At 42.2% G+C, this 27,423-nt stretch overlaps 1 protein-coding gene across 3 annotated transcripts in view; it reads right to left on the reverse strand.

The window, feature by feature from the left end:
- The window catches only part of DENND4C (DENN domain containing 4C), a 210,200-nt gene that overhangs the window by 118,116 nt on the left and 64,661 nt on the right, over positions 1–27,423 (reverse strand). For all 3 annotated transcript variants that reach the window (XM_040359890.1, XM_040359872.1, XM_040359881.1), the window contains exons 5-8: positions 26,527–26,696; positions 9,331–9,572; positions 2,225–2,291; positions 241–299 (exon numbers count right to left, since the gene is read on the reverse strand). In XM_040359890.1, the coding sequence (XP_040215824.1) occupies positions 241–299; positions 2,225–2,291; positions 9,331–9,572; positions 26,527–26,696 (538 nt within the window). The remainder of the gene's footprint in view (positions 1–240; positions 300–2,224; positions 2,292–9,330; positions 9,573–26,526; positions 26,697–27,423) is intronic.

Raw genomic sequence — 27,423 nt, forward strand, 5'->3', positions numbered from 1 at the left:
ACTTTAAATGTTATGGGCTTATGTTTTGAGGCAATTTTAGATTAAGAAGTGAAGATCCTTTTCATCAAGATAATTCATGGTTTTTAATAACCATATTTATGGTAGCTTACCTGAAATGAATGACTCATATTTCAACAAATGCGTTTCTAACTTAGGTTATAAAACTAGCTTTAATCTGAATGTATTTAAAGTGTTATGACAAATACAAAAATACAAATTAGTCTTTCATTAAAAGGCTACCTGAGTGGCAATGGAGTTGACACGGGCTGGGAGAGAATCAATGCATCATGTGCCGACAGCTGCAAAAGGACAAAAGGCAAATTATTATTTTAAACAATCCATACCTAAAAAAACAACCTCCCTGTACTGCTGATATTCCTACAAACTGTCTAGTTAGAATATTTTAGTATATAGAAGTGTAGTTGCAACTTACAATTAAAAGGGTAAAACTACAAAAGAAGAACAGTTGGCAAGAAAACATAAAACAAAGGTCTACATAAGATCACCACATGCTGTACATGTGCTATGCAGGTAATATTTTTGGTCAGAAACAAATTTTATAAATGTCCAGTCAATAAGTTATCACTTGGACATTTTTAAACTTTGTGCTTAAGTAAAACACGTGTCACAAACCTGGACTAAGTATACTGGTCATATGATGAAAAAAATGTAAAACATACATGTTATCTACATGGAAAACCATGTGTCAATACAGCCAGTAGATCCAAAAATCTAGGTTGCTTAACTTGTCCACCAATCTCAACTTTTTAAATGATGGTCAAGCTCTGTGCCACCCTCTCTCCCCTACCAAGCTTGCTTTACTCAGTGTAGGTTGGCCTCAGTAATCAACTTGGGTAGTAGGAAAGAAAAAAAAAAAAAAAAAGCTTGACTAATGCCTCATGCACACAGATGTTTATTAGCTCCAAAGTTCTCAGACATAAAATCCCCAGCACTTTCCCTCATCCAGGCATCCACAAGTTGCATGTACAGCCTGTCATACAAGTGAATGGTTGTATGTGTCTGTACTCTTCTAAAATGCAGGCAAAACTGGGTAGTAGGCGCAACGGCAAACACACAAGTAAAGATCAGAAAAGTTTTTAAAATGTTTTTGAGAAAGTCTCATGAAGGAAGTCCATACACTCGTGTCAGCCACTGATCCAGAGCGCAGTCCACTCTGTAGTAAAAAGAGAAAGAAGCACCACCAAGTGTAGTATTAGGTACAATTTATTATGGCCCCCATATTGGGTTACTCACAAGAGGTAGGTATAATACAGGCTCTTCATTATGGTAATGGCTGGGGGGTCTGTCCGTGTGATCCTCGTGCGCTGCCTCTGTTCACAGCTTCCTTACCCTACAGCGTGAGACATCCAGCCTACCCAGCGCACGAGGAGCACACGGACAGACCCCCCAGACATTAACTTAATGAAGAGCCTGTATTATACCTGCCTCTTGTGAGTGCAAGTGATGCTGAATTAAAAGTCAAAGGGTAGTTGCACCCAAATTTTGAATTAGATTATTTTTCTGTTCGCTCAATTTGCATTTTGTAAATTAATAAAAAGTCATGCATTTTGAAGGATTAAAGTCAGGTGTATGATTAACCAATTATACCAAGCAGATAATGATCATCAATTTTATATGCAGGTTGAAACACACACCAGTCTCCAATCCCAGAGGATGCCTTCTACGTAGAAACCCATCAGACAGAGCTGGCTGGATGGTACCACGGCTAAGGTTGTTATAGTTTTCTGCCAAACGATTGCTGTTGGAACTCAAGTAAGTGAAATAATTTATTGAATAAATTGGATTATGCATTATGAGATTTCTCCTCCTTTTGTATGGACGCGTGTCTTGAGTTTGATTAAAGAGTGCTGGCTGAGGTCAGAGGATGTGCTGGACACGTCGCTGTTAATCCTGGCTGCTGGGGTCACCGATTTGAGTGGAGATCCAAGGTTGAGAGCATCGGCTTTTCTAAGCTACACTAACCCACGTGAGCTCTAAAATTTGAGATAATGGTGGTCTGGTAAGAGGCCTTATTATCTTACGAGTACTTTAAGCACACTGAAGTACCATGTGCACACTGAACTGCACATGGATGGACTTTTTAAAAATTCTGAACTTCCTGTATGCATTTCATGATTTAACTTTCAATTCTGACTGTAGTGTACCTTTAGGACTACAGACATTATGTGCAAGATTTAAAGCCAAGTACATACAAAACAGTTACCTGCATAAGGATTCTTGGCCTTTGAGGTGATGGGAAAGGAACATTGTGCATGAAGTGTGAAATATGTCTGAAAAAAAAAAAAACACAGTAAGTCCTATTGCATAAAAAAAAAAAAAAAAAGTAATTCCACACTTGCTTTAAAGTAGATGTAAACATAATTCATGACATTTTAGCTGGGCACATATCTGCAGTGTTTTCTTATTTCTCTTAAAAGCACTATATCACATAGCAGTTTCCTGCTCTGTTCTTCTGTTATGAGCCTGATAACTTCTGACAAGTTCTCCGCCAACAGATAAAAGCAGCCCGAGTTTTGTGTTGGGGAGGATGCTATATAAGAGTGCTGAACAATTCAAACAGTTCAGAAAGTCTCTACCTATGAGGAGAGGGGGTGTGTGCCTTTCCTTTAATCAGCTGTCCCGGCTGTTTGCTCAGGCTTCACTGCAGTGCTGAACATGAAGAGAAAAATCGAACATAAACCACTTTCTAAAGAATATATAATGCTCAAGACAGCAGATATACATGTAAAACTTATGTAGGGAGATTTGTTTCATCTCTGTGTATCATCTGTATCATCAGGTTGTTCACTTCACTTCATTGGGTATATGTCAGGGTTTACATCCACTTAACTTTTTCATACCATTCTCCTTATTGTGAGACTGAGTAAATATTCTGAGATTTATATACAAAAAAGACTTAAGACTTACCGGTGACAGTATTTCAAAGAGCCTTTCAGGACAACCTTGGAGAGAGCGCAGCTCCGCCTCTTTAATTAGGAAACACATGCAGACCTTTAAATCCCTCCTCTTCCACCATGGCCTCAGTTATTGAGGTCTCCGACTCACTGGAAAATAAAGCACAGAAAACCACAACACCATGACAGATTTTAACTATTATTACTACTTTTAGGATACATTAGGGAGGGAAGAAGCGGTTGTCCTGAAAGGCTCTTAGAAATACCATCACCGGTAAGTCTAACTAAGTCTTTCTCAACTCGCCTTTCAGGACAACCTTGGAGAGGATAAACAAGTAACTTACCCTAGAGTGGGACTACTGCTTGCAGTACCTTCCTGCCAAAGGCTTGATCTGCGGCAGACAGCAAGTCCAACCTATAGTGAGTAAAACATTGAGTAGTTGGACCAGGTGGCAGCCTTGCAAATCTGCTCGGGTGTAGCACCGGCCCTTTCGGCCCAGGAAACTGCAGTTTATCTTGTTGAGTGTGCAGCAATACCTGAGGGAGGCACTTGTCCTTTGGCTTTATAGGCTTCTATAATTGCAAGTCTCAGCCATCTTCCTAGCGTACTCTTGGAAGCTTTTTTCCCTTTCCGGGGACCTGAAAATGTTACGAACAGAGCATTGGATTTTTTGAATTCTTTAGTGACTGCAAGAAACTGTATCAGGCACCTTTTCACATCTAATGTATGAAAAGCTTCTTCCCCTGCATTAGTAGGAATTGAAGAAAAAGTGGGTAGAATTATTTCTTGCGACCGATGAAAAGTTGATGATACTTTTGGAAGGAAGGCGGGATACGTCTGAAGGATCAAACGGTCTGGAAAGATCCTTAGAAAAGGTTCTGTAATGGCCAGAGCTTGGAGCTCGCCAACTCGTCTTGCTGATGTAATGGCAACTAAGAAAATTGTTTTGAGAATGAAATTTTTCAAAGAAATATCTTCTAAAAGGTTCAAACAGAGCTCCCGTGAGACCCTGCAAAACAATAGACAAGTCCCAACTAGGGAAAACTTTGAGGGTCACAGGTCTGTTTTGAGCAAGTGCCCTAAAAAAAATCTAGAAATCAAAGGTTCTCTGGACAGAATCTTTTCCAAATAAACTGAAAGAGCTGCTACCTGCGTTTTTAAGGTTCTGGCTGCAAGTCCTTTCTCCATTTCCTCATGGAGAAACTCCAGAACTGAAACACTTTTGGTTTGAAGGTTTTTGGAAGAACACCAAGAGTTGAACTTCTTCCATACTTTAAGATAAATAGCCCTAGTCACTTCTTTTCTAGTAGACTTTGTCTGACAATCCTTTGGCTTTTAGCAGGTCTTCCTCAGAAACCAAGCGCTCAGGTGTAACCTGTCTGCTTCTGGATGAAACACAGGGCCCTGTGTTAGGAGGTCCTTTCTGGGTGGTAGCCTCCATGGAGGTTTAACGGCCAGATTTAATACTGTTGCAAACCACGGTCTTTTTGGCCAAAAGGGAGTAATCAGGATTAGGTTGGTATTTTCTTCTCTGAATTTCCTTAGAACTAGCGGGATTAAGGGAAAGGGGGGAAAGGCGTAACACAGCTGGTAATTCCATGGGTGAGCTAGAGCATCTATGCCTATCGCCTGGTCTCCTCTGTGGAGAGAAAAGAATTCCTGGACCTTTGAGTCTTACTGGCTGGCAAAGAGGTCCACTTGAGGATGTCCCCAGTCTTTGGAGATCATTGTGAATATCTCCTGATTCAGACTCCATTCTACCTCCACCACTCTCCTTCTGCTTAGAAGGTCTGCTAGCAGATTTTGAGATCCTGTTATGTGAACTGCTGACAGGGAAGTCACGTTTAGCTCCACCCAGGACAATAACTGGTTGGCTAGTTCCATCAGACCTTGGCTCCTGGTTCCGCCTTGTTTGAGCACATAGGCTACTGCTGTTGTGTTGTCTGACAGGACCTGCACATGATGCCCCTTCACCATCTGTTGAAAGGCCAGGAGACCCATAAAAATGGCTTTTAGCTCTCGCCAGTTTGACGACTTCCTTGCTTCCGCTTTGGACCAAGACCCTTGTGCGGTTTGCCTGTCCAGATGGGCTCCCCAACCCCAGGAACTTGCGTCTGTTGTCAGACGTTTTTCTGAATGAAGGACCCATGAGAGACCCCAAGAAAGTTTTGAAGAATCCCTCCACCACCAGAGTACCCGTTTTACTTTCGATGTTAGTTTGAAACGCTTTTCCAGCGACTCCTGGTGTGACCTAACTTGTAAGATGTTCCTCTGGAGGGGTCTGGAGTGTAATCTCGCCCACTGCACAGCAGGAATCGAAGCCGTGAGGAGGCCCAGTACTGCCATGGCTGACCGTATTGACACTGAAAGATTGAATCGGACTCACTGCGGCATAGACCTTTTCCATCTTTTCCTGAGGGAGAAATACTTTTTGAAGGACTGAATTTATGGTGTAACCCAGAAACCTCATCTCCTGTGCGGGATCTAGATTTGACTTCTCTAGATTTAAAAGCCACCCTAGACTCTTGAGATGAGTCTGCGACATCTGGAGGTTTGTCACAACCTGATCTCTGGAATCTGCAAAGAATAGCAGGTCGTCCAAATATGGGACAACCGAGATCCTTCTCAGTTTCAGAGGTTCCAGGACTTCCGCCATCACCTTTGTGAAAATCCTGGGGGAAGACAGAGCCCTGAATTGTAGATGCCAGACTGAGGTCCCTAGATTGATAGCCAAGTGAAGAAACCGTTGGGAGGCCTGAGCTATTGGTACATGTAGGTAAGTGTCTCTTAGATCCAGGGATGCCATGAAGCATTCCGGTGTTAACTTTGTTATGGAATGAATAGTGTCCATGCAAAAGTGCTTGTACCGTATTGACCTGTTCAGGATCTTCAGATTCAGAATTAGGCGAAATTTGCCTGAGGGCTTTTTTACTAGAAATATATGGGAGTAAAACCCTCTTCCCTCCTGTTTTGGGACCTGGACAATTACTTCCTGTTGGATCAGATCATTTAACACGCTCATCATAGCGGAAGCTTTTTCCTGATCCCTTGGTAGGGCTGTAACATAAAACCTGCTTGTAGGGCATTTTGAGAACTGTACCCTTGTGCAATGATGTTTTTTACAAAGGGACTTTTGGCCATTTGGTTTCAATTGAGGAAGGAAGGCGGACAATCTTCCCCCCACTGGAGTCAGGTTGTCATTTGCCTTTTGGGGTTTGGTCTGTGGGAGATCTGAATAGAATTCCTCCTCTTCCCCTACCCCTTTGTGGAACCCAGCGTTTTTTGTCATCTTCTCTATTTTTGTAGGACTGTTGAAGAGGACGAAAATTATTTTTAAACAGGTTGTTTCTTTTTGGCAGGGAAGGCCTTTTTGTCGGCGTTTGTGAAGACTCATCCCTATCATCATATTATCAACTTCCTTTGACAGTTGCTTTATGGATGGAATTTCTTTATTTACATTTTGGACATTGTTGATTTAGGTTCTAGTTTCTAGTGTTTGGGCACATTATTTAAGTGGTGGTTTCATTATTCATGTATTAATTGATTATTATTTTGCACATGGTTCGTTTGCACGTTTTATAATTTTTTTGCTGACTTACATGGTGTAGTGCATATTGCGCTCATTACCCATTTATTTATTCATACCACTTTGTCGTTAGCACAATTTTAGATTTGAGCAGAAGTTTGCTTGATTGAACATTTTTATATATTTATATATATATTTTTCACTTCATATTTTCACTTTTGGCTAGCGCTTTAGATTCTCTTTTTTGTTAAGCCTACTCCCTCACCCCTTAGAGAGAGCGCAGCTCCTCTGGTTCACAGCATGCACTTCCACCATGGCGGAGGAAACACAATAACTGAGGCCATGGTGGAAGAGGAGGGATTTAAAGGTCTGCATGCGTTTCCTAATTAAAGAGGCGGAGCTGCGCTCTCTCCAAGGTTGTCCTGAAAGGCGAGTTGAGAAAATAATTGCATGGTTAAAGTAACACTAAACTCTGTTCAAAAAAAAAAAAAAAAAAGTAACCTGAACTCAAAAAACTACTTTTTCGCCTTTTCCACCAAATCTGTTCTATTTGCTGCTGTGATCGGACTTCCAATTACAAAGATTACAACATTTGTTTTCCATGGTCCCCACTGTATGCAGGAATGTAGCCACCCTCTTTTGCTTGTTCGCAAGATAAACTAGGGACTATGCACTTTGGGAGGATTAGAGAGCATAGAGCAGTTCAAATGACCGCAACAAACGTGCTAGTTCAAACTGAATGGAAGTGAGAGGCGAAGAAGAGGTTTGGGAACCGACAGAGGAGGTTGCAAGGAGGCAGAAAAAAACAGCAAGATATAATTTTATGAAAAATAAAATTACAGGGCAATTAAAAAGTGGATGTGCATGGATTATATTTGGAGAATAAGGATATTGTTTAGTGTCACATTACTTTCCAAAAGATCAATAATAAAAGATTTGCCCTTTCAATGGAGGCAACAAACCTGCTACCAATTCTCCTTACCTGAAGCACGTAGGTTTAGGTTTCTCAGAACGATGATACTTCATACAAGGAGAGCATTCTTTTACGTTCTAGTTGCTGAGACTGCACTGTCACTGAAATATCTTGGCCCAATTCCCTCCGATAGGTTTCCTATGTCTATTGCAGCTATTCATACTGATTTATTTACAAACAAGCCTGCCAGCTCACCGCTTATTATCCACTTGCCGACCGCTAATAAGTATATATACGTTGCGGCTTGCAAGAGGTTTACTGGGGTTAATTTCATTTTAGCCGGCAATTGGCTCTCTCATGAAAGCGGTCTGAGCGGCTAATTAGCCGATGGGTCACTTTCAGAAGCAGAGGGAGGGGGTCGTCCCTCCCCTCCTGCAGCTCATCCGTTTCTCTGGCTTACCGTTTTTACTGTTATGCCAAGAAACGATCTGGCGGTTTGTGCAGCTGACAATGGAAGTGCACAGAGACCAGATCATCTCTATGATCTTGGAAGACTGGAGCCACGTCATGACGTCACTTCTGGTCTGCAGCTGAAGTAAACATTTTTTACTTTTTTTTTTTTAAAGCGAAAGAGCAAAACATTTTTGGGATCTTTTGATTTTAAAGGTAGAGGAAAGATGTGGGGTCTTATAGACACCAGATCTCTCCATAAAGAGGACCTGTCATCCCTTATTTATATTACAAGGTATATTTACATTCCTTATTACAGTAATAAAAGTGATAAAAAAACAAATTGAAAGCAACAGTATACAGTTTAAACAAAATGAATAAATAAAATAGATTAGAATATAATTAGAAATAATTGCAGTGTCGCAAACGCATATGTAAACAGTGTTTGCACCACACATGAGGTATTGCCACAATGTTATAGGGAGAGCAATAATAAACCAGTAATCTGTAAAAAATTTAAAGCGTTGCCTATGGAGATTTTTCAGGATCATAGTTTGTCGCCATTCCACAAGCGTGCGCAATGTTAAAGCATAACATGTTAGGCATCCGTTTACTCAACAGAACATGGTCTTTTATATTATACCAAAAAAATTGTGTTAGATAGTTTTTTTTCCTGCATTACAATTCATTAAAGTATATTTTCTCCAAAAATACAGGATTTCACTTGTAAACAAAAAGGGCCAGAAAAGGCTTGGTTTGGTTGGCAAGTGGTTATGTTTTATAGGAACAGAGGGAGACATTTAAAGGGAAGCAACTAGAAGGCTGTAGGGGTTAGGGTGATATATGGAATGTAAATTAAAGTGGTTGTAAATCCTTACATACTCCCAGTGAAGTGCCTTTTCTCAGGTGACACACAGATGAAAAAAATCCTCCTACATAAGTTGTTCATGTTTATCTGTGGTCCTCTCCTCTACAGCTGCTTAAAGTAGATAATTTATACAGTTTGAGGTTTCAGAAAGCAGGGCACAGGGCTGAAGTTATACTCTGCAGAGCTCAGTGAGAGTTGATGGGAGGGAAGGGACACACCACCCTCCTTCATACAGCACACAGCGGAGGCTGTCAATCACAGGCTGTGTGCTGGAGCTCCCACCCCTATAAACATTTTACCTTTTGGTGTCAGGAAAACCTGCCAGAAGAGACTCATGCAGATAACAGAAGAAGGGTGCAGTGGACAGAAATTACACAAATTACAAGTGCAAATTATTGTAAGCTGTTAAAAAATTAAATGCATTTGAAACCATTTTTGCTTATAATAAAAAAACATAAGCAGGAACTTTACTAGAATAATAAGCTAATAAAAGCCTTGGAATGACCTTTAAAAAGAAGCACTGCAAACATTTTTTATGCAGCCAATTTAGATTATGTTAAAAATTGTTACGTTAACCAATGTATTCGAATACTTCTAGATTTGGTCTGGACATCCATGCATCAATGACCTCTGGCCTTAAAATGGTTATACACTTACTTTTCAATGGGAAGTGTGTGAGGACCAGACACCGAGAGCTTGTAGATGAAAATTAAAAACTTTCGAAAGGTTTCAAAGAAGGGCCAGTGAGAGAGCAGGCAGATGCACTTGTTGGTATTGATAATTTTAGAAGTCACGACTTTCTTGTCCACAGCTGTAAAAAGTCCAAGCTGTTTCATCTGTTTCTCAGACAGCATTTCTCGAGGGTATGGTTCGTAGAATTGAATAGCAGCACCATAGACCTGGGTGCAAGAAAACAAGTGAAAGAACATTAATGAAATGAGGAAGTACGGTACGTTAAAGCCAAGCTAAAACTACTTTTAAACATTTGCACAGTAAAAATAAGTCATCACTTATAAACATGAGCCCCCATCTGTGGCTGCCACGTATGTTCGTTCAATTCTTAAATTACTTCAGGCCACACTCTCCTGTTGGCAGTGAACATCCAGCACTGAGATTTCCAGTTTTGCCTGTAGTGATCACAATGGGTCCCTCTCTGTACCCTGGACCACATCCTGTATCCAGGAAAGGCCCTGCATTATTTTCACAAAATGAAAGGTGTCCTGTGATTGGCGGAGGTAAGGGTCAACTTCATTATCTTCCTTACACCAACCACAGAATGCCCTGCACCCTGTGAAAAGAGTGCAAGGCCTTTTCTAAATGGGGAACGGTGAGCGACCCACTGTGATCCATGTATTACAATTGAATCTGAAATCATATACGGCTGGACTTGCAGTGGAATGAGTTCTACCACTAATCTGGGAGATAACCAATTTTTTTTCAGCATCTTTAGGGCCCATTCACCCCTAACACAGTGGGATACATTTGGCTGCATTTCTGACTGCACTTCAACTGCATAGAAATTGTGCTGTCAAAATAAGAGCAAGCTGCATTTTTCAGCAATGCAAACACACAAAATTGTACGCAAATGCACTGCAACACATCACAGTGCACATAGAAGCCCAAAGAAAGAAGGAAGGAGGAAGTGGCCTCACAGGACAAATGCAGATAGAAAACTGCATGTCAACCTCATGTAAATGCGCATAAATGCACACATGCAAGGAAAACACGCAGTAGATGTACAGTTTCTAGTGTGAATGGGCCCTTCGTCTAAGGCAGGGAGGGGTAGGCAACCTTAAAGAGGTGGCTATATACCTGAACAACATGAGAGAAGTTGAAGATCACACCTGATATAAACCTCTAATTGCTGTACTACTTGTCACAATTGTGTACATTGCACGGCAATCATGGGTTTAAATCAGGTGGTGGAGGTGGTAACATATCGCCTCCACACCGCCTGTCCAACATACTTTTCAGAGGAGCAGCAGTGCCTGCCACACTTGTGACTGAGCCCTTTGTTACATTCAGCAGTGGCACCCTTAGGGCTCATTCACACAAAGTTGAGGAGTGTTAAAACACTGTGGTTTTACCACCCCCAATCCCTTCCTTCTTTAGCTGCTGGGGCAGCAGCCAAAAGGTCTACACATGCCACAGCAGGAATTAACCTGTTGCTTTTAGTGGGTGCTACCGCCTGCCAATCGTGACCCATTCAAGTAAATGGGGCAACTGTGCAAGCACCCAGCAACTGTATGCTTCTGCGAGGTCCAAGGGGTTAAAGTAGGTTGTGAGAAAGCAACAATGCTACCTGCTTTAGCCCCTTGTTTGCTGTACTGCAAGAGGGTTGCAGGACACTTGCAGAGGCTCCTCATTCATTTGAATGGGTCATGCTTAGCAGGTACTACACACGCCAACCATGACGGGGTATATAACTCCTGCTGTGGACACCCCTGGCCACTGCAGCTAAAGGGTGTGTGGTTGCGGCAGGATGGTAAAAACACGGTTTAATTATGGGGTTTTACCATTCCCCCCAAAAATCAAAATGTAAATGAACCTTACTGTTCTGAGCCTCTATAAAGCTGCTTTAACACTGATGTGCTGCAGTTAACTTGCACTGCGGTTGCAGCGCAATGCATTTGCGACTTTCCTGGGTTAGCTGCGCTTTGCCAAAAACTTATTTTAAATCATGCAGGTGTGGTGCACTTTATGAAAGCGCACCAAAACTCCTGCATTCACTCCTGGCTAAGTGCAACAAACCCGCAGGATATAATTGAAGTCTATAGCTAAGTGCAGCAAACCCACAGGAAAGCTTGGCACATCTTGACTTGGCATTATACAGATTCAGGTCTGGGACATACCAAAAGTTTATTCTTATTCTGGTGATGCCATTCCATTCCATGCTGAAAGAGGAAGGGGGGGGGGGCTTTTGATGCCCTCCCATTGTTGCAGACCAGGGTCACATCACATATCTCCTATAAACATGGATTGTTTATTTATATACTCCCAAATTGGTTAGCTCATATCAAACTTGTTACCATACCTCCCAACTGTCCCTGATTTTGAGCAATGTCCCTCATTACTCCTCATTTGTCCCTCATTTTGGTCTGTTCTATATAGATGTATATAAAATGCACTTTTTATCTAACAAAAAGTGTTTTCCAGTGCTAAACCTTTCATCTGATTTCTAATTTGCTGAATTTTTAAATTCCAAGAGCCAATATAAAGGAATAGTAGTGGCAAAAAAGCACTTGTGGGTTTAACCAATCGTACAGTATGTTTTTGTACAATTCTCCTTTAACCACTTCCCGCCCGGCCTATGGCCGATTTACGTCCGGGAAGTGGTTCTGAAATCCTGACAGGACGTCCATGGACGTCCTGCAGGATTTCATGCCGTGCGCCCGTGGTGTGCCCATCAGTGCCGCCATTGTGTGCCCATCAGTGCCGCCCATGTGTGCCCATCAGTGCCGCATACCAGCGCCGCCAATCAGTGCCACCTCATCTGTGCCCGTCAGTACTACCTCATCGATGTACATCAGTGCCATCTCATCGGTGCCCATCAGTGCCGCCATATCAGTGCCCGTAATTGAAAGAGAAAACGTACTTATTTACAAAAAAATTTACAGAAAAAAATAAAAACATATTTTTTTTTCAAAATGTCAGTCTTTTTTTAGTTGTTGCAAAAAAAAAAAAAAAAAAAAAAACGCACAGGTGATCAAATACCACCAAACGAAAGCTCTATTTGTGGGGAAAAAAGGACGCCAATTTTGTTTGGGAGCCACGTCGCACGACCGCGCAATTGCCATTCAAAGTGCGACAGTGCTGAAAGCTGAAAATTGGCTTGGGCGGGTAGGTGCGTAAGTGCCTGGTATGGCAGTGGTTAAGGGGGCATGGCAAGGGGTGTGTCCTATGCCTGCATACTTTTGCCGATAGGTGTCCCTCATTTCCATCTCAGAAAGTTGGGAGGTATGTTGTTACTGGTATCAATTCATTCTCCATTCTAAAATGTTTACTTCATAGTATTATACAGTATATGGTAAAAATCTAACAAACTGTTAGCATAACATTTAAATAAAAATCACCTACTCTGCTCTATTTATGATTTGCAGGAAAGTATTTCTTGGAATTACCCACACTATAATGTGGTGACAATACTCAATAAAATCATTTGGTTTTCCTAAGGACTTTTCCTTCAGCTCTGTGCTGCTTTTTCAAAGACTTCCAAGAGACATTTGGTTACCATAGCTGGTATTTTAATGAACAGCTCACTCTGATGGTTTTAAAAAGCCAATATCTCCTAACATGATCTCTGCAATTACCATTCAAAACCAAAATACCATGAACCAATAGAAGTCTCTCCTTTAAAAGAAACCAGGATAAAACTTGTAGAGAGCCATAGTGACTTGTACATAGTACTGCTCAGAGACTGCAAACACCGTCACACCCTTTTTGTACAGCTCTTGCTGATCCTTTCAGCTGCTATCAGCTTTTGCTGTCCTTGCCAGATAACAGTTTAGCTTCCTCTCTTTCCACAGCAAAGCTCAATGTGTCCAGACCTCCTAGCAACGCAAAACAGTGATAATATACCACATCACATGCAGCCACCTGAAAACTTGGCAAAAAGGCTAAAAAGCACCCTGTAAAATCTACTTCTAAGAATGGGCTTGGGTGTGTTCGGATCGAACCTGACAGGAAGCCGCGACTGCACACCGCCAAATCATAGGCATGTGCAGCTGCAGGTCCAGAAATGCCTCACTGCCTACGATTAGCGGTGTGCAGTGACGGCTTCCTGGCGGGTTCGATCCGAACACGCGGGAGCCCATCCTTACTCCTAACTTATAGCTACAAGTATTGAAGTTGGTATTGCAAATCCTTTGTTTAAGCTGCCACCATGTCAGGTGCCCAGTTTTGCAATACAGTTCTGCTGCAGAATAAATGTTTTGTAAAATCACGTGGTTGAGCTTAATTTTTTACCACACTTTTAATTGCTCCTCCTTTAGCTGCAGAAGCAGTGCCCAGGGTCATACACATGCTGCCCCTGTGACGTTTAGTATGTGGAAATATACCCACTGTTGCGTTCACAGGGCACTACCATCCGTCAAACGTGACTAATTCAGGTGAACTGGCATACAACTGCAGCACAGTGGTGCTCCCTTTTGGTGATGCTGCATTTAGGGGGTTAAACGGGTGGGGAGAAAGCAACATATCGCCTCCTTACTGCCCATCATAAGCATAGATGTAAAAAAAAAATAAAAAAAAAATGATAAAATCATTTCAGAACTTTTTCACCTTTAATTTGACCTATAAACTGTACAGCTCAGTTGAACAACAACCGGAAATCATTTAGGTGGAGGGAAGTAAAAGTAAAAAAATAAAATAATAAGGTTGCATAAGTGTGCACACCCTTAAACTAATACTTTGTTGAAGCACCTTTTGATTTTATTACAGCACTTGGTCTTTTTGGGTACGAGTCTATCAGCATGGCACATCTTGACTTGGCAATATACAGATTCAGGTCTGGGACATACCAAAAGTTTAATCTTATTTTGATGATGCCATGCCATGCCATTCCATTCCATGCTGAAAGATGAAGTTCCTCTTCATGTTCAGCTTTCTAGCAGAAGCCTGAAGTTGTGTGCCAATATTTACTGGTATTTGGAACTGTTCATAATTCCCTCTGCCTTGACTAAGGTCCCTGTGCCAAATGAAGAAAAACAGCCCCAAAGCATGATGCTGCCACCACCATGCTTCACTGTGGGTATGGTGTTCTTTTGGCGATGTGCAGTGTTGATTTTTCACCAAACATTTGGAATTATGGCCAAAAAGTACAACCTTGGTTTCATAAGACTAGAACACATTTTTCCACATGCTTTTTGGGAGATTTCAGATGTGTTTTTGTAAAAATTTAGCCAGGCTTGGATGTTTTTCTTGGTAAGAAAAGGCTTTCCCTATAGGGAAATGATTATATGCCATCTATTAGATGCCGCTAAGGCCTGTATAACGAAGAGGTGGAAGTCACCAGTTCCATCAACAGCGGAGATGTGGATATGTAAAGTTAGGGAAATAAGCAAATTAGAAGAGTTAGTCCTGACAACACAATATAAAAGGGAAAAATATTTAAGAACGTGGACTCCTTGGAAGTCCTATATGGACTACAGGGGGGAAGGTTAAGGGGGATAAGGCTGAATGGTATAGAAGGAGCCCGGGAACTTGGATTGGGTATATGTGGGATTTAATGAGAAACCACAGGAATATGGAGAAGGGTCGGAGGAGAGGGAAGTAGGGTGGGTTGTTGTTTTTTTTCTCTCCCTTTCTTCTTCTCTCTCTCTCTCTCTCTCTCAGGGATGTTGGGAAAGGGGAGAGATACGTAAGAAGGAGATATATGTTTGATTTTGACAACAAGGTAAAAGGGGATGTATAATAATAAGATGGACTGTGACTTGTTTTGTAATAATGTTCTGTTATGTATTATTTTTTTTTATATTTATGTGTTGTACTGATTTGTTTTAAAAGAAAAAAAGGTAAAAAAAGAAAAAAAAAAAAAAAGAAAAAGGCTTCCATCTTGCCACTCTACCCCATAGCCCAGACATATAAAGAATACAAGAGATTGTTGGCACATGTACCACACAGCCAGTACTTGTCAGATATTCCTTCAGCTCCTTTAACCACTTAAGCCCCGGACCAAAATGCAGGTAAAGGACCGGGCCAGTTTTTGCGATTCGGCACTGCATCGCTTTAACTGACAATTGCGCGGTCGTGCGACTCGGCTCCCAAACAAAATTGGCGTCATTTTTTTCCCACAAATAGCTTTCTTTTGGTGGTATTTGATCACCTCTGCGGTTTTTATTTTTTGCACTATAAACATAAATAGAGCGACAATTTTGAAAAAAATTCAATATTTTTTCCTATTTGCTATAAGAAATATCCCCCAAAAATATATAAAAAAACATTTTTTTTCCTCAGATTAGGCCGATACATATTCTTCTACCTATTTTTGGTAAAAAATAAAAATAAAAAAATCGCAATAAGCATTTATCGATTGGTTTCCGCAAAATGTATAGTGTTTACAAAATAGGGGATAGTTTTATTGCATTTTTATTGAAACACATTTTTCTACTACTAATGGCGGCGATCAGCGGTTTTTTTCGTGACCATGACATTATGGCGGACACATCGGACAATTTTGACACATTTTTGGGACAATTATCATTTTCACAGCAAAAAATGCTATAAAAATGCATTGTTTACGGTGAAAATGACAATTGCAGTTTGGGAGTTAACCACTAGGGGGCGCCGAAGGAGTTAAGTGTGCCCTCATATGTGTTTCTAACTGTAGGGGGGCCGGGCTGGACGTGTGACATCATTGATCGTGTTTCCCTATATCAGGGAACACGCGATCAATGACAGCACCACAGTGAAGAACGGGGAAGCTGTGTTTACACACAGCCAGGGGCGTCCCTAGGGGGGGGCCAGAGGGGGCCCTGACCCCCCCAACATCATGCTGTGCCCCACCATGTGCCCCCCCCCCCCCCAAAAAAAAAATATTTTTTTTTATTTATTTTTTTGCAATTTTTGTATTTTGCTCCCCGAGAGGGAGAGCGTCCCCAGTCAGCTCTGCGGGGGATTCCTCCCTCTCCCTCTGCTCGCCATCACTGCATAATGCGAGCGCTCCCACAACCAGATATTCTAGCCTGGACCGTGTTTAAGTGTGTGCACTGCAGACTGCAGTACACTGTAATCACTGAACTACATTACCTCCATCCCTTCTCTCTCCCCCCATCTGTCTCCCTCCCCCTCTCCTGTTCTTTCAAAACATTCACAATTTACTTGCACTTTCAGTTAGGCAGATAATATACGGTGCAAATTTCTTTCCTGCATCCACAGATTGCAGGAAAGAAACTTGCATGATTCCCCCATCAACAGACAGTGGTGACAGGGGAATATCCCTCCTGCCCAGAAATTGTATTCTCCCGACAAACAGTGATTATCACCAGTGACTATACAGCAACCACTAGTGATAATTATAAGAGAATCTGCTCATTAATGGTTCAAATCTCAGCCAGTTTCTGCTGAACCAGCTGAGATTTAAACTGTCTATGGCTGGTCTTAGCTCTTAGGCAGCCCATACATTGATTAGCACTGTGGAGTGTCGGCTTCCTGGCGGGATTGGGCATGTGGGATTTCAAACACACCCGAGCCCATCTCTATTGGTTGTAGACAGTTGAGCTCCCTGCAGGTTGCTTAGCAGGAGTGGACCCTTCTCTGACATGCTGATCGGGATGCAATCCAGGTGATGCTCTTAATCAAATCCTAGTCATAAATATCAGAGATTTTATTGATCAAAGCCCACACTTTACAGGCATAGAGCCCACGTGGCTGCTGATCATACGGTTGATTATATATATATATTGTACTCTTGATGCTAATAAATACTGTGTTTATTAGATCTGACTGGGAGCATCACCTGGATCACATGCCGATCAGCATGTCAACAGAGAAGGTTATACAGCATTACTGCTGCTAGGTGACCAGCTGGGGGCTCAGCTCTCTATAACCAATAGTGCCAGCCTTCCCCTGCATGCACCCATAATGTCACCAGCACTAGGTCCTAATAGACTGCCGCCGTTGCCAAGGAGACAGATGCCAGACCAGCGCTGTAAATAGCAGGGACAGGACAGCTGGGGATCCCTAGAGTGGCAGAACACCAGGGCCCGGTGGCAAGACAACCTTTGCAACAATGATAGTTCTCCCACTGCTTTGGACCCTTATATTTTCTTGGTGTGCTGGTGACATATATCTCTTGTTTTCTGCCACCCTGGGGGGCCCCAGTATAGTAGGAAGGGAGCTCACTGCAGAACATATGAAAGGGCCCATAGTGGGATCGTAGTAAAGGGCCCCAGGATATATATATATATAATTGCATATTATAGTTGGCCCCCCTACTTTTGTCCCTGTCCCCCCATGTGCCCCCCCTAAATATGAAAGCTGGAGACGCCACTGCACACAGCTCTCCTCGTTCTTCAGCTCCGGGGACCGATTGCAGGACTCCAGCGGCGATCGGGTCCACAGGTCACGGAGCTTCGCGACCCACGGCTGGGCACTTAAAGAGGACGTACTGGTAGGTGCTTGTGCCCAGCCGTGCCATTCTGCCGACGTATATGTGCAGGAGGCGGTCCTTAAGTGGTTAATTTTGCTATAGGCCTTTTGGCAGATTCCCTGACCAGTTTTATTCTTGTATTTTCATAAATTTTTGGGGGACGTACAGTTCTTGGTAATGTCACTGTTGTGCCATATTTTCTCCACTTGATGACTGTGTTCCACGGTATTATATTTTATGCCCTGGAAATTCTTTTGTACCCTTCTCTTGACCGATACCTTTTAACAAATGAGATCCCTCTGATGCTTTGGAAGCTCTCTGCGGACCATGGCTTTTGCTGTAGGATGTGACTAAGAAAATGTCAAGAGAGACCTACTAGAACAGCTGAACTTTATTTGCGGTTAATAAAAGGCATTTTAAATGATAGTAGGTGTGTACTTACTCCCATTTAACATGAGTTTGAATTCGATTGCTTAGAGGTTCACTAAATGAAATTTTTTTTCTTTCTTTAAAATAACAAATATGTTATACTTACCTCCACTGTGCAGTTCGTTTTGCACAGAGTGGCCCCGATCCACGTCTTCTGGGGTCCCTCGGCGGCTGTCTCTGGTCGTCCCCGCAAGAACTCATCACATTCATGCGAGAGAGCTTGCATGGTAATGAGTCCTTGCGGGCGCTCTCCTGTGATACGAGCGGCCATAGCCGTTCACTGTATCACTCGGCCACGCCCCTCGGTGCGCCACATCACTGGATGCGATTGACAGCAGCGCCAGCCAATGGCTGTGCTGCTCTCAATCCATCCGCTCTAGCCAATCAGCGGCCAGGCTGAGCGGCGAAGAGGATCTAGGGACCAAGCGCGGGACTTTCGAGGGATCAGGTAAGTAAAACGGGGCCGGCATCATCAGATGTTTTTTCACCTTAATGCATAGATTGCATCAAGGTGACATTTTTTTTTCCCTTTACAACTCCTTTAAATCTGAACACCGTTACATCCCCAGTTAGAGGTTGTGCAAACCATATTATTTTGTATGTAAGTATTTCAATTGAGTTGTACAGGTAATAGGTCACATTAAAGTTTGAAAAAGTTCTGAAATTATTTATCTTTGTCTCATTTTTTACATCACAGAAACCTGACATTTTAACAGGGGTGTGTAGACTTTTTATATACACTGTAAAACAGCCAGGCATCGACTATTAGAACTTTGAAGGTATGCTAAGGTATTGGTCACTAAGCTACCAGTAGCAGCAAAAGTTGCAAGGTGGGGCCTCCATTAATTGGACTTGTTTTTCCAGCACATGCCACAGATGCTTGATAATCTGGAGGCAAAGTCAACACCTCAAGCCATTCTTAAACCATTTTTGCAATGCGTCAGGGTGCATTTTCCTGCTGAAAGAGGTCACTGTCATCAGGGAATACCGTTTCTATGAAGAGGTGTACTTGGTCAGCAAGAATGTTTGGGTAGGTGGTACACATCAAAGTAACATCCATATGAATGGTAGGACCCAATTTTACCCAGCAGAACATTGGCAAAAAGCATTACACTGCTTCCTCTAGCTTGCGTTTTCCCATACTGCATACTGGTGCCATGAACCACATACAAGGAATGAATAGCCTTGTCCCCTGGCATCGGATACTTCGGACAGAAAGTAGTAAGCATAATGTTCCGAAAAGGATGGAACGAAACATCCACCTTAGATAAAAAGGATGGTGGAGGGCTAAAAACCACCTTGTCACGGTGCAGCATCAGAAAAGGTTCCTTACAGGTAAAAGAAGCCAATCTTGAAACTCTACGAACTGAAATAATGGCAACCAGAAAAATAACCTTCTGTGTTAAAGAAATAACGGAATGTCCCAGATGAGTTTAAAAGAAGGTTTCTGCAATAGAGAAAAGTACTAAATTGAGGTTCCACGGAGTCCTAACCGGTAGGACAATAGGAGTGACCCCTTGGTACAAAAGCACACAGCAAGGAATGTAAAGCAAAGAGTCACTGAAAGAGAACCATCAAGGCAGAAATTTGAGCTTTAACCATACTCAAAGCCTAACCCGGATGAACTCCAAACTGGAGAATAGCCAGGATACAGCCCATGACATACTTACAAGGATAAAGTCTGAGCCTTACACCAGATAAAACTAGACTTCGAAGTCCTGTGGTAAATTGTTTGCCTTCCTAGCTTTCAGCCGGGTACAGTTGACTGAACAAGATAAACTAATCTCTCAAGACCCTGGCTTCAACGGCCATGCCGTTAAATCCAGCGACTGTAAGGGAGGATGATGATCAGACCACATTGTCATAGGCCAATCCAGGACAATCAGAATCACCAGAATGCCCTCAAACTAAATCCTGCGAAGCAGGCAATGTAGAATCTTTAATGGAGGAAAGGAATATATTAGGGAGAACTAATCCACCTTTGTCTCCAGAAAATCCACTGCAAATGCTCAGGGGCACCTGGTCCTTAAAATTATTAAATTAATGCATTGTTGGGTCCAAAAACACCCTGTGCATCAGAGTATGATCGAAGACAAGGTGAACTAGAAGTGAACTGGACCTTTAATGTTATTTCTTCCATTGTGACTACAAGCACAGGTCATGTAAGCATAAGCAGGTGGTGTCACTGCCAAAGAGCTTACTTGGCCTCTGGCCTGCTCCCAAATTCTGCTACAGCTGTGTAGTGCTCTGGGTCATCTGTGGCACTAACTGAAGACTACAGGGGGTTAAAGCTGCGCCACTGCACCAAAAACTTTTAAAGTCCACTGAAACTAAAAGTTGTTAAACATATGTTTACAGGCCACAAGGTGCACTTTTCACTGTGCACCCAGATTGATCTAATCTTGTACGGTATGCTCCTAATCACCACCGTGACTTTCACAGATAATGCACACTCTAGGTGAAGACCCGCCACCAGGTATCAAAGCCGCTTACCAGACGGGCAAGCTCAGTTTGCAGTCAGCTATAGCCCAGCCGCGGCCTTTAAAGTTTTAATGAACCCACAGGTTACAGATTCCTGGAACTGGCTTCCTTCACATCCATAAGTTCCACCAATTGGAAAAAGTGAGGGAAGGGGGCGCTTGGAAAATAATACTATACATTAGCAATAGTCCATAGTGATAAATATAAAGTCCATAAGCAATGAAAAATATATGATCCAATAATGTGCAAAATAGATTCGTGAACAAAAAGTCCTTAATAGAATAGTTTCGTGAGAAAGGTCTGCATCTTGAATAGACAGTGAAGCCTCCACCAGATATATGACATTCACCCGACGTGAATAAATAAATTGCCTCCTTACCAACGATAATGGACCCTTTAACTAAAAAGAGGTCAAAAGAGCCTGTTTTACACAAGGTAAAGATGGTATATGCAGACAAGGGGAATCCAATCAGCGATGTTAATCCAGGCAACAGATCTCACATCCCATCGAATATAAAAGAGAAATGCCGCAATAGTATAATACCGTTTTTATTAAAATAATAAAAATAAAAGGACAGCCGAATGGCTCCTTACTTGATCCGGTGCCAAAGTCCCGGCACTGAGGCTACTGCGTGTGTCTCGAATAGAGAGAGCGGGTCTCCGCGTGTCTGTGTGTGGCGTGCTTTTCACCTCCACCAGCATGGACCCGGAAGTAAGCGTGACCAGTATGCGCCTCGACGTACGTTTCGTATTAGATTACGTCATCAGGAAGTGAGATCTGTTGCCTGGATTAACATCGCTGATTGGATTCCCCTTGTCTGCATATACCATCTTTACCTTGTGTAAAACAGGCTATTTTGACCTCTTTTTAGTTAAAGGGTCCATTATCGTTGGTAAGGAGCCAATTTATTTATTCACGTCGGGTGAATGTCATATCTGGTGGAGGCTTCACTGTCTATTCAAGATACAGACCTTTCTCACGAAACTATTCTATTAAGGACTTTTTGTTCACGAATCTATTTTGCACATTATTGGATCATATATTTTTCATTGCTTATGGACTTTTTATTTATCACTATGGACTATTGCTAATGTATAGTATTATTTTCCAAGCGCCCCCTTCCCTCACTTTTTCCAATTTACAGTGATGAAAATAAGTATTTGAACACCCTGCTATTTTGCAAGTTCTCCCACTTGGAAATAATGGAGGGGTCTGAAATTGTTATCGTAGGTGCATATGCGTCCACTGTGAGAGACATAATCAAAAAAAAAATCCAGAAATCACAATGTATGATCTTTTTAACTATTTATTTGTATGATACAGCTGCAAATAAGTATTTGAACACCTGAGAAAATCAATGTTAATATTTGGTACAGTAGCCTTTGTTTGCAATTACAGAGGTCAAACGTTTCTTGTCGTTTTTCACCAGGTTTGCACACACTGGAGGAGGGATTTTGGCCCACTCCTCCACACAGATCTTCTCTAGATCAGTCAGATTTCTGGGCTGTCGCTGAGAAACACGGAGTTTGAGCTCCCTCCAAAGATTCTCTATTGGGTTTAGGTCTGGAGACTGGCTAGGCCACACCAGAACCTTGATATGCTTCTTACAGAGCCACTCCTTGGTTATCCTGGCTGTGTGCTTCGGGTCATTGTCATGTTGGAAGACCCAGCCTCGACCCATCTTCAAAGCTCTAACTGATGGAAGGAGGTTGTTGCCCAAAATCTTGCAATACATGGCCCCGGTCATCCTCTCCTTAATACAGTGCAGTCGCCCTGTCCCATGTGCAGAAAAACACCCCCAAGCTTCACAGTAGGGATGGTGTTCTTGGGATGGTACTCATCATTCTTCTTCCTCCAAACACGGTTAGTGGAATTATGACCAAAAAGTTCTATTTTGGTCTCATCTGACCACATGACTTTCTCCCATGACTCCTCTGGATCATCCAAATGGTCATTGGCAAACTTAAGACGGGCCTTGACATGTGCTGGTTTAAGCAGGGGAACCTTCCGTGCCATGCATGATTTCAAACCATGACGTCTTAGTGTATTACCAACAGTAACCTTGGAAACGGTGGTCCCAGCTCTTTTCAGGTCATTGACCAGCTCCTCCCGTGTAGTCCTGGGCTGATTTCTCACCTTTCTTAGGATCATTGAGACCCCACGAGGTGAGATTTTGCATGGAGCCCCAGTCCGAGGGAGATTGACAGTCATGTTTAGCTTCTTCCATTTTCTAATGATTGCTCCAACAGTGGACCTTTTTTCACCAAGCTGCTTGGCAATTTCCCCGTAGCCCTTTCCAGCCTTGTGGAGGTGTACAATTTTGTCTCTAGTGTCTTTGGACAGCTCTTTGGTCTTGGCCATGTTAGTAGGTGGATTCTTACTGATTGTATGGGGTGGACATGTGTCTTTATGCAGCTAATGACCTCAAACAGGTGCATCTAATTTAGGATAATAAATGGAGTGGAGGTGGACATTTTAAAGGCAGACTTTGAGGGTCAGAATTCTAGCTGATAGACAGGTGTTCAAATACTTATTTGCAGCTGTATCATACAAATAAATAGTTAAAAAATCATAAATTGTGATTTCTGGATTTTTTTTTTTGGATTATGTCTCTCACAGTGGACATGCACCTACGATGACAATTTCAGACCCCTCCATGATTTCCAAGTGGGAGAACTTGCAAAATAGCAGGGTGTTCAAATACTTATTTTCCTCACTGTATGCTTCAGTCACCTGAATTTGGGGAGCTGCTTTATATAGTTTAATTTTATTGATTTATTTATTGGTTTCACCAAGTGGTTATTCCAGCTGTGGCGCATAGATTTTTACCTTACCAAGCTCCACCAATTGGTCATGTGTAAAAAGAGGATGCAACATAGCGTAACTCTGCATAACACATTTTATTAAAAAAAGAAAGTTGCACTTACAGAAACACAGATAAAATCGTTCATATAAAAAATGCCGGCCGACAAGCAAACAAAGCCCTTCCTCCTCAGCGTGGTGCTGTCACTGCACGTCCTCCCAGATGCGTTTCGTCATAAGACAGAAGTTTTCAATGGGATAGGACGTAGCAGTGAATCACCTTATTTATAGACCCAGACATCGTTATGAAATGCAAAACAGCTGCAACGAAGACGCCATTTTGACTATGGGCAAAAATGCCAACACCATACGGAAAGTTAACTAAACGTATAGTGCATTATCTTAGCTTAAAAAGCTCTATTACAGAGCCTCCCTGTAGTGGACAGGCATCCTTGATCACGGGGCTCATAAATTTAAGATTAGTATTAAAAAACATTGCATAGATTTGGAATTTCATCCTAAACCAATGTGAAGTTATTCCATGTATATGGATTTTTTCGTAAGACCTCCAGACAGTGACACCTGCTGGATTGATTTATAATATCCACAAGGGAGATCAATGCACCGACTGACATGTAAGCATTGTATATTTCATGTGATTGATACCAGTCAAGCTTGTAAAACTATCTTTAAATAAATAGCTATTAATTTAATCCTATTATTTTATAAACCCAAAAAACCCGCTCAAGAGTTCTCCAAACGGAAATACCCTCTATATGTGAATGTGCCCGTGAAAGGTATTTTACCCATAGGAGGGAATTATTCAATCCCTTACCACTAGGAAACATAGAAAATAAACAAACATACTAAATGACTATATCACCTTTACTGGCATTATAGGTATGTGTGCAAGCCTGTCCTTTAAATAAAAGACAGTTTATTACTATATAAATATAGCTGTGAGAGTGAATATAAATTATCAATGAGAGAAGTTTTTTACCCTTCTCAAATTCCTAAAAAGTGAGCCAATTCATACTTAATTAATAGAACCTCTAGATTACCTATACCCTTAAAAGTGTCCAAAACTTAGTATATGAATTTAGAAACCTTCATAAAATGTGCCTTTTAAAAAAGGCAGATATACCGTATTTATCGGCGTATATCGCGCACCATTTTCCCCTTAAAATAAGGGGAAAATCGTGGGTGCGCGATATATGCCGATAGCCGCTTCCCGCACTCAGTTTGAAATCCTGCGCCGACATATACCGAGTGCAGTACACTCGGGTACATTCGGCTAGTCTCGGCTTCGCTCGTGCTCACGCATAAACGTCACAGAGCGTGAGCGAAGCCGAGCCTTGCCAAATGTACTGCACTCGGTATATGTCGGCGGAGGCGTTCGAACTGAGCGCGGGAACTCGACTTGAGGCGCGCGCTGGAGAAGCCGGGAGGACACCATCGAGGCCGGACCGGACGATGGATGCTGGGAAGACACCAAAACTGTAAGTAATAAAATCATATAACTTTTTTTTTTACAGGAATTTCGGGGGAAACTTTAGGGGTAAAAATAAAAGTTAAATACAAAAATAAAATAATTCTGGTATATGTATTTTAAATTCGCCTTGCTGGATATCCTGCAAAGGCGTCTGCTGTATACGCGCCTACTGATGCATATCACAACAAGTTTACACAGTTAAAAATTACCCAAACAATCTCAAGCATTGTTTATAAATGCATTAACGTCCGTTTCGATATTCAACCCATGGGGGGCATATGTCTTTAATCGATGTATCCAGGTCGTCTCCATCCTGGAGATTTCCCTCACCAGATGACTCCCCCTCCAGTTAGGTTTGAACTTGTCGATCCCCAAAAAAAGGGTATTAGACGGGTCGCTATCATGTTTCAAAAGATAGTGTTTGGAAACAGAATGATTTTTGAAGCCAGCCAGGATATTGGTAATGTGTTCATTGAGACGGACTTGCAAAGATCGCTTAGTCCATCCTCTTTTTACACATGACCAATTGGTGGAGCTTATGGATGTGAAGGAAGCCAGTTCCAGGAATCTGTAACCTGTGGGTTCAATACAACTTTAAAGGCCGTGGCTGGGCTATAGCCGACTGAAAACTGAGCTTGCCCGTCTGGTAAGCGCCTTTGATACCTGGTGGCGGGTCTTCACCTAGAGTGTGCATTATCCGTGAAAGTCACAGTGGTGATTAGGAGCATACCATACAAGATTAGATCAATCTGGGTGCACAGTGAAAAGTGCACCTTGTGGACTGTAAACATATGTTTAACAACTTTTAGTTTCAGTGGACTTTAAACGTTTTTGGTGCAGTGGCGCAGCTATAACCCCTTGTCTATATTGTTTTGTGCGATGCATGCTAGCTGTTGTCTCCCTCTTTACTCAATCTGTTTGTTAACTTATTGAGTACCCTTTCTGAATGTTATCATTTGACTAGCGCAGTTTTTCTTCCTTGACTAACTGGAGACTATCAGCAGACAATGAACAAGTACAAAGAAACACAATATTGGCATCCTGATGCTTAAGGAACAAGCAACCCGATAAAGGACTACAGAACCAAGGAAGCTGCATAGGAACCCGTTCATGGGGGTAACAAGCAAAGAAGGACCAGCTATCCCTACCCCCAGACATGTATAGTACTCTGCCTGTCCACGAGGCAATATATCATTGTACAGGGTCACATAGAAAAGAGTCCATTGCCAAACAGTAACATTACAGGCTGTCCCCGCGTGTCTGTCACAGGTTCAAGGTATCATTCATCTAAGCAGACAGCCATAGGTATCAGATCTGGATACGCCAGTTTCCTATTCCTGAATGGAAATCTTGAGAAAAAAACATCTAAAAAAGAAATCTGGCCAGAGGCTGCATAGGCATGACCAACTGAAGTTATGCCTGGGCGGGGATTTCCTGTCTTTACTGACAGTATCCAATCACCTGAAAGTGGCAGAATAATCCTATTGTAATTAACATAAAGATGCCCTGTGTACTTGTATGTACGGTTTCATAAAATATAATGCAGTATTTAGCACTTACCTTGTCTGCATTGGAGCCAGTGAGGACAAATGTGGAAAAGACCGGAAGTGGGTACTTGATTTTGGGAGCCCAGCATTCAATGGTTGCTCCCATTGGAAGACAAAAAAGAGGCACAGACTCAGGTAGTGGAAATGATTCATAATCTTCTTCTGGATATCTGAAGATCATATCTGCCAGCACAAAATATAAAGGGTTAGTTGAACTAATCTGTAAAAACCTGGTTAAAGAAATTAATACCCAACATTTCATATTCCAGATGTGTATGTTGTGCCCTGCACTTAGATTAAAAAGTGTCCTGTTCTCTTTGTAATTCTTCCTTTGTGTGAAACACGTGGTAATCCTGCCAGTCCCCCTGCTTTACTATTACAAACTGACCACGCTAGCCATGAGAGATGGAGCTCACTGAATTGTTTGTTTTACAAAGCGAGAGTTCACATGCACTTTAAGCTCAACTCCAGACAGATACACTCAGTGGGCATATTATGAAAGCAGTGGGCCTGAGTGAAAGATCAAAAGTGGGCCCTAGGCAGTAAAAGACCGCAAATGCAGTGAAAATGGGGCATGTTTTAATTGCACTACATATTGGGAGTGGCTTAAATGGGGTGTGGTTAAATAGAGTCTGAGGTGAATTACAGTGCAGAATGTGGTACAGTGCAGAGAGTATACAGTGGTGGGTAGTACGTGCAGCAGAGGAGTGTAGAGTGTATGGCGATGGGTTGTATGGCAGGAGAGGAGTGCGAAGTGTATGGTGGCAGGTAGTATGTGAAGGGAGAGAAGCAAGGTGTGTGTGTGGCGGTGGGTAGTATGAGCAGGTCCTTTTGGGACCTATGCAAACGTGGTGACTCCTAGGGAGGAGCAACGTGCAGACGTCACTGCATTTGCACGATTCCCAGAAGG

This window comes from Rana temporaria, chromosome 1, assembly GCF_905171775.1.
Source record: "Rana temporaria chromosome 1, aRanTem1.1, whole genome shotgun sequence".
NCBI lineage: Eukaryota > Metazoa > Chordata > Amphibia > Anura > Ranidae > Rana > Rana temporaria.